The 20160-nt window shown below is 35.4% G+C and overlaps 1 protein-coding gene and 1 pseudogene across 2 annotated transcripts in view; one reads left to right on the top strand and one right to left on the bottom strand.

The window, feature by feature from the left end:
• ASCC3 (activating signal cointegrator 1 complex subunit 3) overlaps positions 1-20160 on the bottom strand; it is a 361766-nt gene that overhangs the window by 250817 nt on the left and 90789 nt on the right. For both annotated transcript variants that reach the window (XM_046005036.1, XM_046005037.1), the window contains exons 9-10: positions 13363-13563; positions 12771-12911 (exon numbers count right to left, since the gene is read on the bottom strand). In XM_046005036.1, the coding sequence (XP_045860992.1) occupies positions 12771-12911; positions 13363-13563 (342 nt within the window). The remainder of the gene's footprint in view (positions 1-12770; positions 12912-13362; positions 13564-20160) is intronic.
• On the top strand, positions 17148-17795 carry LOC123941640 (annotated as a pseudogene).

The raw sequence follows: 20160 nt of genomic DNA, 5'->3' as shown, positions 1-20160 counted from the left end.
GGATGTAGAAATTCTTACGTTTCTGCAGATGCCTTGGGGGAAGAAACCTGATGTGTCTGAATTATGATGTCCCTATCCTATCAAGGCACCTTAGTTTTAGAGCAACTGTAAAGTAAACTATGTTTGCCAAGCTAATCCAGTTTTCCCAGAATTACCATATATTTCTGCCTATATGCCAATAATCTATGAAAAATGGAAGCTGTATCATAAGATTCATGAAAAATATTTACCCCGGAGTCTTCAAGAATCATTTTAATTTCTACAAAATCAGAATCTCACTGATCAGATCTTCATCTCTTTATAATTGCACACTTTTGATTGAATAAAGTTTATGAAACTTTTTCAGCTTTTTTGCATCATAGCCAACAATATAACGATTCAATATATAAGTGAATGCCTAAGAATGTATACTTCATCACTCTTATATAAAACATTTGATTTTCAAGATAGGAAAGCAACCAGCAAGTGTCAGCACAGTGCAGTTAAAATCTATAGTGTTCTTCTAACTAAAATTGAGGGCCAATTCAAGTATGTACAGATTTTAATGGCTGATTTATCCAACAAAGAGACTCCAGGACTGTAATTCAAAATACCCTCTCCTTTCCAAAGAATGGTTAACTTGGGTTACGATTGCTTCACCTGAGTGGAGTGTACTATTACAACAGACTGTGCAAAATTTTATATTTTTGTGTTTATCTGCATCCCCAATTTAAATTCCTGTGATCAGATTTTCACTAGTCTATGATTCAAACATGCCTGAAAACACCGCTCTTTAGGCCATTCCCTCCTGTCACCTCTAAGTCCAGGTTTAACACATTAAATCTACCTCAAGGTCAATGACTCATTCATAGGACAAATAAAAATACTGTTGACCTAAGTTTTTCATTACATAAAATGAAACAAAGCAGAATTTTAAAAAATTGTAATAAAATGATATGTTTTAAAAACTGAACATCAATTTTAATAGTAAAATGGCTCCATTTTATTCCTATATTGCTTAGCATTAGTTATAGAAAATGAAACTGAAATGTCTATCATAAGTTTGTTTCAAGGCTTAGGATGCACCACAATTACATTATTTCCTATTTTATCCTAGGAGATTTCCTTTTCCAGGGTTCTAAATTTCTGACAAATAAGCAACAAAGGGAAGGCCACAAATTAGGAGATGTTATTGAAGATTTGTTTTATTAGATTACTGATTTTTCTCTCTTTAAGGGCCCTTGGGAAATATTTTTGTCTGTTATCATCAAGAATGGCTTCTCCTAAGCAAATGGTCACTGTGATTTATAAAATTGGTCAAGCCTTCCTCAACTTTGTTAAATGTATTATTGCATTAGTATTTGTCCTTGGCTTCTCTTTTTAACCTGGCCTTTATTTTCCTTTACCCTACTACCTCTCTTACCTAACCTTTAGTTTATAAAATCTTGCTGGTGTGTGTGTGTGTGTGTGTGTGTGTGTGTGTGTGTGTGTGTGTGTGTGTGTGTTTTAATATGCTCCTATAAAAAAATTAAATCTTTTACAGAGCAAAGAAGGCGAAGTTAATGAGATTCAAGAAATCCTAATCTCTAGATAGAGAGCATTTAACACATTTCACCAGATACGTTAGGAATTACATAATGAAAACCCACTAAGTAACATTATATTTCTAATTCCAGGAATGTTTCTGGAGTCCTTTTGGACTACTCTGCCCTTCCAATTCAGTTACGTTTATAAACTTCAACAATCTTCCCATGTTCAACATATTTAAAACCAAACTCACTATTCCTAGAAGTTACTTTGTCCTCTGATGTGCTCGGATACAAAACTGTCTGCTGAGAAAATGTTAACTTGGTATATTACATCTGTTTACCTTTCCATCTGTCAGAATTACCTGACAAAACATTTAAAGCAACTGTCAGAAAAATTCTTCTGGGAGCAGTTTCGAACTTACTTGACATCACTGGGAAAAAAAAAAAAAAGTCTCAGAAAAGAAAAACCAAACAGAAAGTTTAAAAATGAAAATTGTAACAACCTAAATTAAAAACTCACTGCAAGGGCTCAATAGCAAGAATACAGACAACAGATGAAAATCTGTGGATTCAAAGATCAATAGAATTGATCAAATCTGAACAACAACGAGAAAATAGGTTAAAAAAAAATGAAGTGATCTCAGCATCCTGTGGGACTGTAAGAAAAGATCTAACATTCTTACCCATGGAGTCCAAGGAGAGGAGAAAGAATGATGAGCTGAAGAAAGAGAAGTTCAAAGTGTCCCAGATTTGACAAACCTACAGACTCAAGAAGCTAAACAAACACTAAACAGTATGAACCCAACTAATCCACAACTTGACATATCATAATCAAATTTCTGTAAACTAGAAACAGAGAAAGAATCTTAAAAGAAACATGTTACCTACAGAGGAAGAACAATTTGAATGACAGTGGCTATTTCTTTGGAAACCTTGAAAAGGCTAGAAAAAAGTGGCGTATTTTTCAAGTATTTTTCTTTCTTCAAGAAAGAACTGACAATGTACAAGTCTGCATCCAGCAAAAATATCCTTCAGGAACTGAGATGAAATAAAGACATTCTCAGATTTTATACAGAAAGTAGCAATGGTAAATTAAACATATAACACACAGATATCCAGATAAACCTGAACACATGATGTAATTTCTGACCCATTTTTCCAACTCCCCCTTGTTCCTATCCTATACTCCTAAGTATCTGTATATTCTCAAATACAATAAAAACCTTCATGAGAGAAGAGTAAATCAGGGGAGTGTGACCTGAGCACATGCATATGCACACCACACATAGTCTCCCAACCAAGGTTGCCAGAGTTCTGAAAACAGAATAATATGACAGATTCAGGGTTCTGTTTGCTGTTGCCTACACCTAAGAGATTTGAACAGAATCTCCCTACATGCACAGCCAAAAGAGAAACACAAACAAAACCTAAAATAGCTCATTCCAATTCCCAAAGTTGCACAGGTAAACTCAGCCCAGCATAAGGATGAGCAAACAAATAGAAAAGAAAAAGGAGAACGATTTCAGAATTCAGGACTTATGCTCTGCTTTAATACAAAGTCACTCCCAGGACAGGAGAAACTTTTCTAAAATTTCTGACCAGTATTTCCACTGAGGCTCAAAGGAACACTGAATCTATGATACTAGGAAAGGATGCAGAAAGGATAATCTGACATGCGGAAGGACAGGGTGTAAGGAAAAGCACAACTGTCAAATGAAATCATTAAAAAACAACAATGAATACTGTAAAATAACTCTTTGCAAATGATACAATTAGGGGGATAAGTCGGAAATTAAATATAGACGAATATTGCATGGAACACTGACTGATGCATAAACAATGAATCTTGGAACACTGAAAAAAAATAAATAAACATGGATGAAGAACAATGGAAAATAAAGTTGGAAAGAGAAATTGGTGTTTTCACGGATGACAAATTTACTGAGTTCTTCGAGGTTGCGTGAAGTGGCTTTTCAGTTGAAGATGAGAGATAGGTATTTGTTGTCTACACAGACTATTTTTTCATAACAATAAATCTGAGAATTAAGTAATTTTGTCTTGTAATGGGAATTTTATATTCAAACCTCAATAAAATCATAACTGCTATTAGACCTGACAGTCCCTAGTGAACCACAAAGCAAATCACATCTTGTATTATACTTAATTTATACAAGATTCTTAACAAGCTAGGTAGTTGGATTTAATTCAATAAACAATAAAGAACCAATGAAAGTTTATGAGCAAGGGAATAATATGATCAGAACAGCATGACAGAGAATGTACAAATGAGATTAATTTGGTTTCCCATATTATAAAAATAAAGACAAACTAACAATACTGAAAATATTTTTTTAAACAACAGAGGAGTTTCAAAATTATGTTTAATTATATTAATTACTGGGAAACTTATTTACCATTACAAGGGGAATCATTAAAAAGCTATTAAAATTATATAAGTGTGGGGCGCCTGAGTGGCTCAGTGGGTTAAGCCGCTGCCTTCGGCTCAGGTCATGATCTCAGGGTCCTGGGATCGAGTCCCGCATCCGGCTCTCTGCTCAGCAGCGAGCCTGCTTCCCTCTCTCTCTCTCTGCCTGCCTCTCTGTCTGCTTGTGATCTCTGTCTGTCAAGTAAACAAATAAAATCTTTAGAAAAAAAAATTATGTAAGTGAAAAGTTAGGAAAGCAAAAAATTAAAACTTCAAAAACAAAGTTTAGTATGTCTATACTCCTGATGGTCTGCAATAGTCCTGCTTTTGCTCTCTGCAGCCCCATCTCAAATGCAGTGGTGATGGCACAGTCTATTAATCTTAGAGAATTCAAGAGAATAGATAGTAGGATAAGGTGAAGAGGTTGGTAACCATGCAGTTTCAGGTCTACAAAAAATTAGCATCAATGATAGTAGGGCTATATTTATACTGGAGCAGAATAAAGAGAAAAGATAAGAGAGGAGCTTCAATTTATAAACTGTTACTGAGGCCAAGTACATGGCCCCTGCCCTTACAGAATTAACAAACATGACACAAGACACAGAGCTGATCTAGGAAAGTTCAGAAATAAGCAAAGGGCGGGGTCAGGGTGGGGAGATGTTCATAAATCTTTTGACAATATAACATATAAATCTAAGTAGATTTTGATGTTTAACTTTCTGTAACTGTACAGTGGAGACACTTCTCAATAACATTCTTATAATATGAGTGAGGATACGCATAGTGCACTTAGCAAAGTGACTGGTTCATAATTTCTTTTTTTTTTTTTTTTGGTTCATAATTTCAATTTAAATGTCACCTCCCTTGTCTTTCCATAAATATTCTTTCATTCTCATCAACACAGCTAGATACAGTACAGGAACAATCAAAATTTTATTTAAGAGTGGTCCAGATTTCTAAGACCATACCAGATCCAAAACCACAGACTTTGTGTAGTAAGTCTTACTTTATGAATATAAATAAATGGTGCTATAAGATTCAGGCAAAAAAAAGTACTCATTAGGTTTGAACTGAGTTTTGAAGAATGATTTGGACAAATGTCAATGAATAAAGAACCATATTATGAAAAAGAGAAAATGCATGAGGAAACTTACAAAATAGCAATGTTTATTCAAGAAAGTGTTATCCAAGTAATGTTACTTTAGAAAAAGCAAAAATGCTCTGTATTGCTGTAGTTTGTATTGGGAAGTAGTTGGGACATAAGGTTGAAACGAGTTTGGTTTTCAACAGATTGTGAAGATAATCCACTGTCTTACACAGGTAGTGGTTCTCAAAACGTTTTGGCTTTGGAACTCTTTTGTGCTCTTAAAATTACTGAGGCCCTGAAGAGCTCTTCTATTTGTAGGTTTGTTCTATTCATCCATCCATCCATCCCTCAATTTTTTTTTTAAGATTTTATTTATTTATTCGACAGAGATCACAAGTAGGCAGAGAGGCAGGCATAGAGAGAGGAGGAAGCAGGCTCCCTGCTGAGCAGAGAGCCAGATGCAGGGCTTGATCCCAGGACCCTGGGATCAGGATCTGAGCTGCAGGCAGAGGCTTTAACCCACTGAGCCACCCAGTTGCCCCTCCATCCCTCAATTTCTTGTATTATAAAGTGAAACTGAGAAATTTTTACAACACAAAAATAGAAAGTAGTAGACATTGCTGCTATAAACATTCGGGTACACGTCACTTCATTAGCTGTCGATAACATCACACATTAGGCAGACTCTGAAAACCTCCACTATATACTTATGAGAAAATGAGAGCGAAAAGAATATCATAATGTTACTGGAAGGATAGCTGGGTGGCTCAGTCAAGTTAAGCGTCAGCCATCAGCTCAGGTCATGATTTTCAGGGTCCTGGGATCGAGCCCCATGTTGGGCTCCCTGCTCAGCCAGGAGCCTGTTTCTCCCTCTCCCTCTGCCCCTACCCCTCCTGTTGATGCTCTCTCTATCTTTCTCTCAAATAAATAAATAAAATCTTTAAAAAAAATGTTACTATGAAAATTGGTTTTAATCTTGCTGACTTCCAGAAAGATCTTAGGAAACAGGATGTTCCTGTACCACATTTTGAGAGTTGCTGCTTTATAGTAATAAGAATAACCAAATCAGTGCAGGGTTTAATTTTTTTTTTAACCGTCTGTTAATGGTGTGTGGAAAACCTAAAGCAGGAATATACAGAGGAAGAGCCCTGGATTTGGCACAACAATGAGATGAGACTGCCAAAGCTGAATTTATCATTTGCAGAAAATTTCTTAATGCTAGACTTGCAATCAATAAAAGAGGAACAAACGGACTTGATTTCTTCCCTAAACTTCATTGTACCCATCAGGATACAAAATTCATTTCTTTAGGTAAGTATATCAAAGGTATGGTCTCAACTACTCGAGAGTGGTTCATATTTCAGAAAAATTTATTTTTAATAAAGACAATTTGTTAAAAGTCAAATTTTGAATTACTCTATATGCCTTTATAAAACATTATGAAAGTAAAAATCACACACCAAAAAAATTATCAGTCTGTGTGTCTTGTGAACTTCTGAGATATAATCTTTGTCATTTTATGCTCAGGTAGACCAGGGAGCTAGACTTGGAATGTATCATATCTAACACAACATCTAGGAATATATGAACAAACTTTCAGAATCAAATGTGTCCATAAATCAGGAATATGTATGTAATACTGTACTTTTTAAAAAAAATTCAAGTTCCTTAAAATATGGTGTACTATTGGTTTCAGGAGTAGAATTTAGCAATTCATCACTTACATATAACATGCAGTACTCATTCCAACAAGAGCCCTCCTTAATCCGCCTCACCCATTTAGCCCATTCTCCTACCCACACCTCCCCTTCAGCACCACTCAGTATGTTTCCTATAGTTGAGAGTTAATACAGTTTGCCACCCTTTCTGTTTCTATCTTATTTTCCTACCCTTCCCCTATGTTCATTTTTTTTGTTTCTTAAATTTCACATATGAGTGATATCATACGAGATTTGTCTCTGAGTTATTTCACTTAGCATAATACACTCTAGTTCCATCCATGCCATTGCAAATGGCAAGATTTCATTCTTTTTGATGGTTGAGTAATATTCCACTGCAGGTTTATGTTTATGTGTATATACATAGATACATACATGCATGTATGTATCTATGTATATACACACTACATCTTCTTTATCCATTCATCTGTCAGTGGACATCTGGACTTTTTCTATATTTTGGCTATTGTTGACATTGCTGCTATAAACACGGGGGTGCATGTGCCCTTTCAAATCACTATTTTCGTATCCTTTGGATAAATACCTAGTCTAGTAGCACAATTGGTGGGTCATAGGGTAGTTCTATTTTTAACTTTTTTAAAAATTAACATATAAACAGTTCACAGTACTCACCATAGCACATACCCTCCCCAATGTCCATAACCCAACCACCCTTTCCATACCCCATTCCTCTAGCAACCAGTGTGTTTTGTGAGATTAAGAGTCTCTTATGGTTTGTCTCCCTCCTGATCCCACCTTGTTTCATTTTTTCCTTGCCTACCCCCCAAGCCCCCCCAGTTGCCTCTCAGATTCCTCATATCGGGGAGATCATATGATAATTGTCTTTCTCTGATTGACTTATTTCTCTCAGCATAATACCCTCTAGTTCCATCCATGTCATTGCAAATGGCAAGATTTCATTTCTTTTGATAAAAAAAATACTGCATAGTATTCCACACACACATTGTACACACACACACACACACACACATCTTCTTTACCCATTCATCTGTTGATGGACATCTAGGTTCTTTCCATAGTTTGGCTATTGTGGACATTGCTGCTATAAATATTCAGGTGCACGTGCCCCTTCAGATCACTACATTTGTATCTTTAGGGTAAATACCCAGTAGTGCGATTGCTGGGTCGTAGGGTAGCTCTGTTTCCAACTTTTTGAGGAACCGCCATGTTGTTTTCCAGAGTGGCTGCATCAGTTTGCATTCCCACCAACAGTGGAAAAAAGTCCCCCTTTCTCCCCATCCTCGCCAACATCTGTTGTTTCCTAAGTTGTTAATTTTAGCCATTCTGATAGGTGGGAGCTGGTTTCTCATTGTGGTTTGATTTGTATTTCCCTGGTGATGAGTGATGTTGAGCACTTTTTAATGTGTCTGTTGGTCATTTGTATGTCTTCTTTGGAGAAATATCTTCAGGTCTTCTGCCCATTTCTTAACTGAATTATTTTTTGGGTGTTAAGCTTGATAAGTTCTTTATAGGTTCTGGATATTAGCCCCTTATTCGTTAGTTCATTTGCAAATATATTCTACTCTATTGGTTGCCTTTTAGTTTTGTTGATTGTTTCCTCTGCTATGCAGAAGGTTTTTATTTTTATTTATTTATTTTTAAAGATTTCATGTATTTATTTGACAGAGAGAGATCACAAGTAGGCAGAGAGGCAGGCAGAGAGAGTGAGAGGGAAGCAGGCTCCCCGCTGAGCAGAGAGCCCAATGTGGGACTCGATCCCAGGACCCTGAGATCATGACCTGAGCCGAAGGCAGCGGCTTAAACCACTGAGCCACCCAGGCGCCCCTGCAGAAGGTTTTTAGCTTGATGAGGTCCCAACAGTTCATTTTTGCTTTTGTTTCCCTCGTCTCTGGAGACATGTCTAGTAAGAAGCTGCTGAGGCCAAAGTCAAAGAGGTTGCTGCCTGTTTTCCTCTAGGATTTTGATGGTTTCCTGTCTTATATTTAAGTCTTTCATTCATTTTGACTTTATTTTTATGTGTGGTTTAAGAAAGTGGTCCAGTTCTCCCAACATTTGTTGAAAAGACTATCTTTTTTCCATTGGATATTCTTTCCTGCTTTGACCATATAGTTGTGTGCCCATTTCTGGGTTCTCTATTATGTTCCATTAATCTATGTGTCTGTTTTTATGTCAGTACCACACTGTCTTGATGATTGCACCTTTATAATGCAGTTTGAAGTCGGGGATTGTGAGGTCTCCTGCTTTCATTCTCTTTCTCAATATTACTTCAGTTATTTGGGATTTCTCCTGATTCCATACAAATTTTAGAATTGTTTGTTCTAGTTCTGTGAAAAATGCTGGTGTTATTTTTATCAGGGCTGCATTAAATGTGTAGATTGCTTTGGGTAGTATATACATTTTAACAGTATTTATTCTTCCAATCCATGAGCATGTAATGTTTTTCCATTGTGTCTTCTATAATTTCTTTCATAAGTGTTCTACAGTTTTCACTGTACAGATATCTTTTACCTCCTTGGTTAGGTTTATTCCTAGGTATCCTACAGTTTTTGGTGTGGATTAACTTTTAAAAGAGAAGTTCAATTTTTAAAAATAAGCTTCCTACCTTCACTGCTAGGAAAAGAAAATTAGTGCTTTTGAAATATGAATAAATTCAGTAATAAAAAAATTAGGATACTGGATTCTACTTCCAGTAATGGCAGATGAGCAAGTCTGTAGTATGAATCCCTGCAGATAATCATAAAATACTTGGCTGTATACAATTAATAAAAACAACTTGTAAGAAACAGGACAGCATCAGAAAGTGGTAAAAATAGAGAAAAGTAATGTCAAAACTACAAATGAAAGGGGTAAGAATTACCAGTTTGCAAATTATTGACCTAAGAGTATGACCCCACACTCACTGCTATAGCTACAAAAAAAGCACAGCCTCACTGTGCCAGAAATCAGATTTCAGAGCTAGGATTCAAAACCAAAAAAGCAGCTTGAAAATTAAAGTGAAAAGCCCAGCAATGTGGAAACCTCCCAGATGTTTGAGTGAAAACTAATATATTTATGGGAGAAAACCCAAGAGTCCCAGGTAAAAAAGCAGGCTGACACCAGAACAAAAATCTGTTTTGAAAAAGATATAGCCACATAGAACCAAATCTGTAAGCTTGAGGCTTTTCCTAAATGAGTGGATTTCCCAAGTATGCACAGCTCTAGTGGCTGCAAAGCAGTAACTAGAGTAGCTGAGGGTGTCAGTTGATGAAGTTTAGGACATGCTAACCCAAAGAATCACTACCAAAAAAAAAAAAAAAGAAAAAAAAAAAAAGAATCACTACAAAAGAGAACACTATCACTCTATCACTAGTAAGAGACTCATATTCCTTCAAGGCAATGGGAAAAAACACAAGTTGGAAATTAACATTAATTTTAGTCAAAGTAATTAATGAAGACCCCACATATCTGTCTGTTTTTTTAAGATTTTATTTATTTATTTGTCAGACAGAGATAGAGAGAGAGCGAGAGCATACAAGTAGGGGGCATGGTAGGCAGAGAGAGAAGTAGGCTCCCTCCTGAGCAAGGAGTCCGACACGAGACACTGTTCCTGGACCCTGGGATCATGAACTGAGCCGAAGGCAGTTGCTTAACTGGCTGAGCCACCCAGGTGTCCCTAGTCTGGTTTTCAAAATCTAACATATCACAGTTAGGCAATATGAGCTAAAATTTATGATGACAGAATAATAACAATATTAGTTTACTACTCAGTGTTATCACTGATAAAATATTTAACAAAATTATGTACTTTTTATAAATAAATAAAAATTCTTTTACATTATCTCAAAATTAAAATTTTTCAATGAAAAGACCTAAATTAACAGTAGTGGAAATATATTATACATTTTAAAATTAATTTTAGTATATGTGCTGCCGAAGCGAGCACTAAAATTAATTCTGAAGCTGAAAATCTGAAGGAAAAGAAAGGTCAAGCTCCTGAGCCATTACCTGAACTTATAAATATGTAGTAAAAACTCAAATGTTTTCTCTATGACTGATCATTTTCTGCAGTTAAAAATCTATTTATGCTAACAACGTAAATAAATCTGAGATTCTGTTATAATGTAAATGGGAAAAGATAAAGTTCTACATATCATAAATACAAAAACTATGTTGTTGGCTCTATTAAATTTTTCCTTCTGCTACCTCTTTCTGAAATACAAAACCATTTGTCAAAGTATAGCTTTTTAAAAACCTGTCAGTGACAGAGTCTGAACATTAATATACTCTCCTATATTATTTCATAAAATAAAAAGGATATTGAAAATAACCAGAGTTACATCCTGATCACTGCCTTTTATCAAACTACAACTGAAATAGGGATCTGATCTTCACCAATAAATCTTTAAACTCAAGTAGATTTTTTTTTTTCTTGGCTGTTGTTCATAATGTTGTAATGAACATAGGATCTTTGAGACCCTAATTTCATTTCTTTTTTTTTTTTTAAAGATTTATTTATTTATTTATTTGACAGAGAGAGAGAGAGAGAGAGAGATCACAAGTAGGCAGAGAGGCAGGCAGAGAGAGAGAGGAGGAAGCAGGCTCCCTGCGGAGCAGAGAGCCCGATGCGGGGCTCGATCCCAGGACCCTGAGATCATGACCCGAGCCGAAGGCAGCGGCTTAATCCACTGAGCCACCCAGACGCCCCCCTAATTTCATTTCTTTTGGATATATACCAGGAGTAGAATTGCTGGATCATATTGCTTATCTCTTTCCTTTTGGTAATTCTAACAAGTGTGAGGTGATATCTCATAGTTCTGATCTGCATTTCCTTGATGATTAGTAATGCTGACCATCTTTGCATATACCTACCATCCATTTGTATATCTCCTTTGGAAAAATGTCTATTCACTTCCTCTGCCCATTTTTGTTTTTTCTAGTTCCACTGAGAAATAACTGACATAAATAACTGTATAAATTTAAGGTGTACACTATGATGACCTGATTTACATATACTGTGAAATGATTATTACAGTAGGTTTAGTTAACATCCATCATCTTATGTAAATACAATATAAAGAAAAAAATTCTCTTTGTGATGAGAACTCTTTGGATCTTCTCTCTTAAAAACTTTCCTATATATCATACAGCAGAGTTAGATACAGTCATCATGTTGTACATTTTACCTCTAGTACTTATTTATCTCATAACTGGAGGTGTATACCTTTTGGCCAGCTTTCTCCCATTCCCCATTCCCCAACTCATGACTTTAAACTCTAACAGTATTAATTACATATCAGGTATAATGTTTAAAATACACATTTGATAACCAGTAAGGACAGGCAACTGTGTGCCAGAAAAGAGGCTGGCAAAGATATCAGGCTGATCAGCCAGCATATTACCTCATTCATACTCCACTTCACTGCTGAGGTTGAACTGTCCCATTAATATTTAGTTATCAATTGTTGGATTTTTTCAAAGCATTATGAATATTGCGTTATTTACACATTCTACCCAATTAATGATAATCTAGTTGTAGCTCTAATACAGTTTTTGCCTATTCAGTCATAATACAAGATTCTTGTAGGCAGGAACTGTATCTTAAGTATCTTTGTTGTCATGCATTTCACCTAATATAGTGCTTTATATAGCACGTGGTAACTTCCTATTTTATGAAATAAAGAAAGACTAAAAATTTTTATTATGTGTTAAGCAACCTTATAGAATAGTTTAGAATACTAATGGGATCATTTAAGGACCTATATATTTTCCTGCTCTTAAAATTGAAGTCTGATCTTATCCACATTCTCATTTTCTACTGTTTTAAAAGAACATTTACTGTCAATGAACTTAAAATTTATACCAGGCATGTAACAATATTCAAGACACAGCAGGAATCACAGAAGTCAGAAAGATAAAATTGGACAAAGTACCAGCAAAAACCTCTTTTGTAGAGGTAAACTGTGATTACAAATAAAAGTATTTCATTACATTATATTTGTATTATGTTTATCTGAAAAAAAAAAAAAAAAAGGATTGGTATTAAACAAAAAATACCTAAGTAAACAACATACCTGAGTTCGTAAAATTTCATTTTTTGACAACTGCATATCCCCAGTCAATTCTTTCACAACAATGCCCAGTGGCTCTAGACGTTTGCTGAAGTAATTTGTCATTTCAGCTGCCAAGGCTTTCATTGGAGCAACATATACAATCTGTGCCAAAGAAACATTACCTTGATGAACGAGCAAAAACTACAAGTCATTTGTTTCACAGCACTCAATATAAGTCAAAATTTATTGTGAAATATAATTGCAGACTCTAGCAGTAAAAAAATCTTAATAGCAATATCTGAAAAGTACTTATCTTTCTTAGGTAGGTGTGCAGCTATTTAAAGGACAATGGAATTTGTTTATATAGCCTCGTCACTTTGAACACTGGTTCTGCTTCAAAGCTAAATGTATTTTCAGTGTTTCACAGGGGTAACAGGATTTTCATAACACAAATAGGGACTGCCTTACTAATAGAGTAAATCAAGCAGCAATCTTTACATGACACCATTAATAATATCCTTAAAACGTTCCAGATTTCATCTAACATGTATAGCTACAAATGATTTTAATTTTATAATTTAAAAAGTTGTGGTCTGACTTGTTAATTTCCTACCTTAAATTCATTCTTTTTGATAACACCTTGTTGAAAATGCTGGCGTATTTCATGCAAAACTGTAAGCATTGCAATGTTGGTCTTTCCAGCCCCAGTAGGGGCACAAATCAGCATGTTCTCATTGGTGTTGTAGGCAGTCTCAAACACAATTGACTGGATTCTATTGAGTTTCCTCATTCCTTTAAAAGCCAGCTGCCCAATCTAAAGAAAGAAAGAAAGAGAGAAAAAAAAAATGACTCATTATAAATGATGATAACGTGAAGGACCCATACAAAATATTAAATGCAAATATTTACTTCTTTTGATTTAAAAAAAAGACGACTAATTTGTTCAGTCTCTCAATATGTCCAGTATTTAAACCAAAGTGTGCAGTTGAGAACTCACGACTACTATATGATTCTAATGAATTCTGGAGTTGCATACTCACTAAATTTGAAAAATATGATAATGACACTATATATCTGTATCTTTGTACATGATCTTAAATACAAAACAATGATAAATAACATAAGGCAATAAAATGAAACACGGGTATGTTTTGAGTTTATATGATGATATTCTAGCTTAGTTAAATAGGAAGATAACTAAAGTCCAAACAAGACATTTCCTGGGCATATAAATGAATAGGAAACTCTGCTTCAACATATTATGGATTTAAAAATACCTTTTTTAATTACAGCCATAATAGTAGGAACAATAGCTGCAGATTATATTCACTCAGAACTTACACTGTGATACATACTAATTGTGAACACTTTCATAGATTTAATTTTCAAAATAATTCCATGGTATAGGTACTTTTATTTATATATTTATTTATTAAGAGATTTCATTTATTTATCTGGAGAGAGAGGAAGGTAGAGGGAGAAAGCACTCATGCATGCACATGTGGGGGAAGAGGGGTAGAGGGAGAGAAAGAGAGAAGCAGACTCCTGGCTGAGCAGGGAGCCAGAAGCAAAACTTGATTTTACAACCCCAAGATCATGACTAAAGCCAAAATCGAGAGTCAGACGCTCAACTGACTGAGCCATCCAGGTCCCCCTAGGTACTTTTATTATGCCCTTTTAATAAAGAAGAAAACTGAGTGGTTAAATAATTTTTCCTAAGGTCTTTCATATGAAAAGTCTTGAGAAATGAAAACTACAATGTCTTAGAGTAAAGAAAAAACTAGATAGGATTAATGGCAGAAAACAGGAATGGCTAAATTAATGTCAGAAAAAATAAATTCCAAAGCCAAGAATACTACCAGGAATAAAGACAGTTAGGTAATAATGACAGAGAATAATTAATCAGAAGGCATAACAGTCCTAAATGCTTATATATCTATAACATCTTTAAAATGTATGAAGCAAAAACTCAAGACATGCAAATGAATTCAATATCCCTCCCAACACTTGACAGAACAAGTAGGCGTGAAAATCGACAAGGTTATAAGCAGAATTGAATAGCACTATGAACCAATTTGACCTACCAACATTTATTCATCTAACAACAGTAGAATACAAATTCTCTTCAAGTGTTTGTAAAACATTTAAAAAATATACTATATTCTGGGCCAGAAAACAAGTCTCAATAAATTAAAAACTAATCCATACAAAGTACGTCATCTGATCACAAAGGAGTGAAATCAGAAATCCTTAACAAAAATATCCTCAGGAAATAATAAAATATTTGAAATTAAATAACACACTTGCTAAATAACCCATGGATGAAAGAAAAAATCAATAGGAAATTAGTGAGTATTCTTAACTGAGGGAAAGCAACATATTAGAATTTGTGGATGCTGCTGAAGAAATACTTAGGGAGGAATATATAGCACCAAACACTTATATGAAAAAAGAAGAAAAGTTTTAAGTGGATATCTTTACCTTCCAAAATAAAAAAAGGAAAATTAAAACCAAAGTAAGCAGAATGAAGTAAATAGTAAGGATTGAAGTAGATATCAACAAAATGGAAAACAGAAAAGCTCATTCTTTGAGAATGGCCAACTAAACTGATTGATCTCTAGCCAGACTGATCAGAAATAAGAGAAGGCAGAAGTTACTGACATCAAGAATGACAATAGTGACATCATTACAGATGCTATAGATATTGAAAAAATAGGTAAATATTAATAAACAACTTTATGCCAATAAATTTGACCATGCAGATGACATGAAAAGTTACCTGAGTTAGGCCAAGATGTCTTAAATATACCATAACCTATAAATGAACAAATTGATAAACTCAAGCAAAATGGAAAAAACATAATCTTTAAGACATTATTAAGAAAATGAAAGAAGTCGGCATGGAAGATTATCTTTGTCAAGCATACATCTGGTAATGGACTTATATCCAGAATATATATAAGATTCTCTGAACACAACAGTAAGAAAACAAAAAAATCTAATTTTTAAAATGGGCAAAAGGGGGCGCCTGGGTGGCTCAGTGGGTTAAAGCCGCTGCCTTCGGCTCAGGTCATGATCTCAGGGTCCTGGGATCGAGTCCCGCATCGGGCTCTCTGCTCGGCAGGGAGGCTGCTTCCCCCTCTCTCTCTCTGCCTGCCTCTCTATCTACTTGTGATCTCTGTCAAATAAATAAATAAATAAATCTTTAAAAAAAAATAAAATGGGCAAAAGATTTGAACAATCAATTCACCAAAGAAAATATCTGGATGGCAGCACAACAAAAAGATGCTCAACATTATTAGTTATTAGGAGAATGAGTTAAAAGCACAATGAGATAATATTACATGTCTATTAAAATGGCTAAAATTTTAAAAACTGCTCACTGCCAGTGTTGGTGAGGATGTGGAGAAACTGGCACTCATACCTATGGCTGGTAGGTATGTAAGAATAGTACAATCACTTTGGAAAATAATTTGGTAATTTTTAAAAAGTTAAACATACAATTACATATGATCTGGCCATATCACTTCTAGGTTTTATCCAAGACGAAGAAGTACATGTACATACAAAAGGGAGTACTTGCTCTCTCTTGAGCAGATGCACTCTACCTCAAATAAATAAAATCTTAAAAAAAAAAAGAAAAACATCTGGAACTAGTTATAAATTAGTACAGATGACCCTTGAACATAGGATTGAGCTGTACAGATCCACTTATACACAGATTTTTTTTTATAGTACAGTACTGTAAATGTATTTTCTCTTTCACATGATTTTCTTAATGTTTCCTTTTCCCTAGTATACTTTATTGGATGAATACAGTATATAATACATACAACATACAGAATATGTTTTAATGAACTCTTTATGTCATTAATACGGCTTCTGGTCAATAGTAGCCTTTTAGTAGTTAAGTTTTGGGGGAGTCAAAAGTTATATGCAGATTTGACTGCATGGGAGGTTGGTGCCCCAACCTCCAAGTTGTACAATGGTCAACTGTAGTTGTGTAAAGGATAGGGAAGGATAGAATAGCAGAGATGATGATTAAAAAAAAAAAAAAAAAAGTAAGCCATGACCAGACTATGAATACCAGACTGCCACAGACACCCCTTACCTCTAAAGGTCTTTTTTTGGAAAGACAATGTGAAGGAATCAGCACAGGAAGCTGAGGTCCTGAAAAGTTAAATAACTCACTCCAGTCCACACTGCTAATAAATTGTGGGAAAGATGGGACCTGAACTCAGTTTCTCTAGTTTCAAAAACAAACCACCAAATTTACTGTTTAATATTATATGATGATTTATTTTGCCCATTAATAAGTCTCTACATTCATTTCAATAGAACATTGCAAAAGAATTCTTAGATACTGTTACAAGTGAGGGAGGTGGCAGAGTTTGCACCATGGTGTACCCAGGCCACTCTGGTGCTATCAGCAGGTACTACCCAGGTAGGTATGGAGGGGCTCCCGGAGGGCCTACATTTCCCAGACAAGCTCAGGATCTGCTGTATGTTACTTTGCTGCTGTAGCTGGACAAGATGAGCAAATAGATGCTGCTGAGCTACAGAGATGCCTGACACAGGCACTGCTGGAGGATACAAGCCTTTTAACATGGAGAATTGTCGGCTTATGATTTCAATGCTGCTAGAGACAGCTCAGGCACAATGGGTTTCAGTGAATGTAAAGAACTCTGGGCTGTTCTGAATGCCGGGACACAACAGTTCATCAGTTTTGACAGTGACTGGAGTGGAAGAGTAGATGCTCAGGAACTGCAGAAGGCCTTGACCACAGTGGGATTTCAATGGAGTTCCCAAGCCATGACTTCAACAGCAAACTGATACAGCACCAATTTCAAGATCACCTTCAATGACTACATCACCTGCTGCATCACACTTCGAGCTCTAACAGACAGCTTTCCAAGATGGGATACTGCTCCACAAGGTGTTGTGAATTTCCCCTATATGGTGATTTCATTCAGTGTGTCCTGAGTGTTTAAATCAAGAAGAGACTGCAGGAACAAACTCAACATTCCAACTGGAGTTCTCTTTTGCTCTTACTCTTTGCCTTCAGTAATGTGTGTAAACTTGCACTGTTGCTTTTCTTTGATGTCTATTGTAAAGGTTTATCACTTTATGTACACTTTATGATGTTTTTAGTGTTGATAATAAATTCTTTGGAATTTTACTAATACAATATCAGGTCTCTTACACCACTCAAAACTTCTTTCAGCCAGTCTGTGATGCTTTATTTTCTTGTTAAGCCTCTTGTACATAAAATTTCAGTGTATAAAATATTTAAGGCACATTATATATTTTTCATTGTAAGATATTTAAAAACCTTTCATTGGATTACAGCTGTATCTTTCCTCTCCTAGAAGAGCTTTTACATGGTATTGAAAACTTTATTATGGGGTATTCTAACCATGCAGATTGGCCTTCTTAATAGGACATATTAAAGAAAATCGCACCTTCCATTCATGGTTGGATTATCATCTGCTCACTTGGCAAATATTTATTGCGCTACTTTTATTTACTTATTACATTACATTTATTTATTGTTTAAATGGTCAAAAAGGTAGTTACACAACTTGTAATAAAGATAGTAGAGGGAAAATACACATTCAGATTATTTCAAACACTGATATGAATTAATTTTTAATACACGGTATAAATGTGAACCAAACTAATGCCATTTTGGACAAATCTGTCACTATGAGGGTTCCATGACCTAAAACTTCTAGAGCACAGCCTCCTGCCCCTCCAACATCTTTTTCTTTTAGTTAACCACACAACGTTAAGTATGCCCTTGGGACCTAACATCTGGACACGCCCCCAGAGATCTGACTATGACACACACTGATTCTTAAACATTCTCCTCTTGGACTGTCCCCCCAGTATGGACTCCCAGTCTCCAGGGCTATAATATAAAAGCAAGTGTTAAGAGATATGGGGTTGTAGAGATCTACTCCTCTTGCAGTTGCCCAAGATACACTTGTACCTCTCAGTCCCCTTAATAAGACATTTCTTGTCAAGCTGGACTTGTCAGCCTTTATCTTCAGTCTTAGGGCTCCCACGGCCTTTAGAGGTCATTTCACATATACTTCCCTTTCAAGGAACAGTGTAATAGAGAGGAAGAGGGTATTAACAGGAAAGGGAGATAGGAGTCACGGAGAAACCGTAGGTCTTAGTGAAGAGCTTGGATTTTTATTAGTAATACAAGAGAAGGTCTCTGCATGATTTCAAGTAAGGAATGACAAATACATTTTTTAAAGGCGTACTTGGCTACTATGTGAAGAACAGACTGGGAAATGGTAGACAACTATGCTAAGTAGTACAGGTGGAGGGTGATGCTGGAATGGAAAGTGAGGTAGGAGGATACAGACTACATTTTTGAGGTGCAGCTAATAGGATTCGATAAAACTTAAATGTGAGAGTGGGTTAAAAAAAAGAGACATAAATCAAAGATGACCTTTTCCCTTAAGTAGATAGATGGCAGTTCTACTGATGCTATATAAGGAAGATTAAAAAGACAGACTAAGAGAGGGGAAGAAAAAAACACTACATTTTAAGAACTTATTATATGTCCAAATAGAAATTTCAAACAGGCAATTGCATCTGACTTCGGAGGTCAATGGAAAAGTCAAGGATTTTTTTTTTAAGAAACTCATTTTCAGGGTACGCCTGGCTGGCTCAGCTGGTTAAGCATCTGCCTTCAGCTTAGGCCATGATCCCAGAGTTTCGGGATCAAACCCTGTGTCAGGCTCCCTGCTCAGCCTGCTTCTCCCTCCCCTCTACCCCTCTTTCCCATTTATTTTGTTTTCTCTCTCTCTTTCAAATAAATAAAATCTTTTTAAAAAACAACAACTCATTATCAGAGAGTTATACTGACTTTCCCAAGGTTACACATTAGTAGCAGACCTAAAATAAAATGTCACATTATCCTTTAATAATAAAAATTTAAGGGGCGCCTGGGTCGCTCAGTGGTTTAAAGCCTCTGCCTTCGGCTCAGGTCATGATCCAGGGGTCCTGGGATCCAGCCACTCATTGGGCTCTCTGCTCAGCAGGGAGCCTGCTTCCCCCCTCTCTCGCTGCCTGCCTCTCTGCCTGCTTGTGATCTCTGTTTGTTAAATAAATAATAAAATTAAAAAAAATTTTAAAAAATTTAAAAAGGAAATGTAAACCATGCATGTAAATTTTAACTTTCTAGAAGAAACATTAAAAAAGTTTTAAAAAATGGAAATCAATTTCATAAAAATTTTATTTGACCCAATGTATTTAAAATATTCTTTTCAATACATAATAAAAATTATTCTTTTTACATAACAAATCTGAGCAATAAGTATATTTTCACTTTAAGCATATCTCAATCCAGACAGCCATATTTCTTTTATTTGTTTTAAATTTTTTTAAATGAAAT

Source organism: Meles meles, chromosome 5 (genome assembly GCF_922984935.1).
Source record: "Meles meles chromosome 5, mMelMel3.1 paternal haplotype, whole genome shotgun sequence".
Classification (NCBI taxonomy): Eukaryota; Metazoa; Chordata; class Mammalia; order Carnivora; family Mustelidae; genus Meles; species Meles meles.
This window is presented reverse-complemented; position numbering and strand designations above follow the sequence as displayed.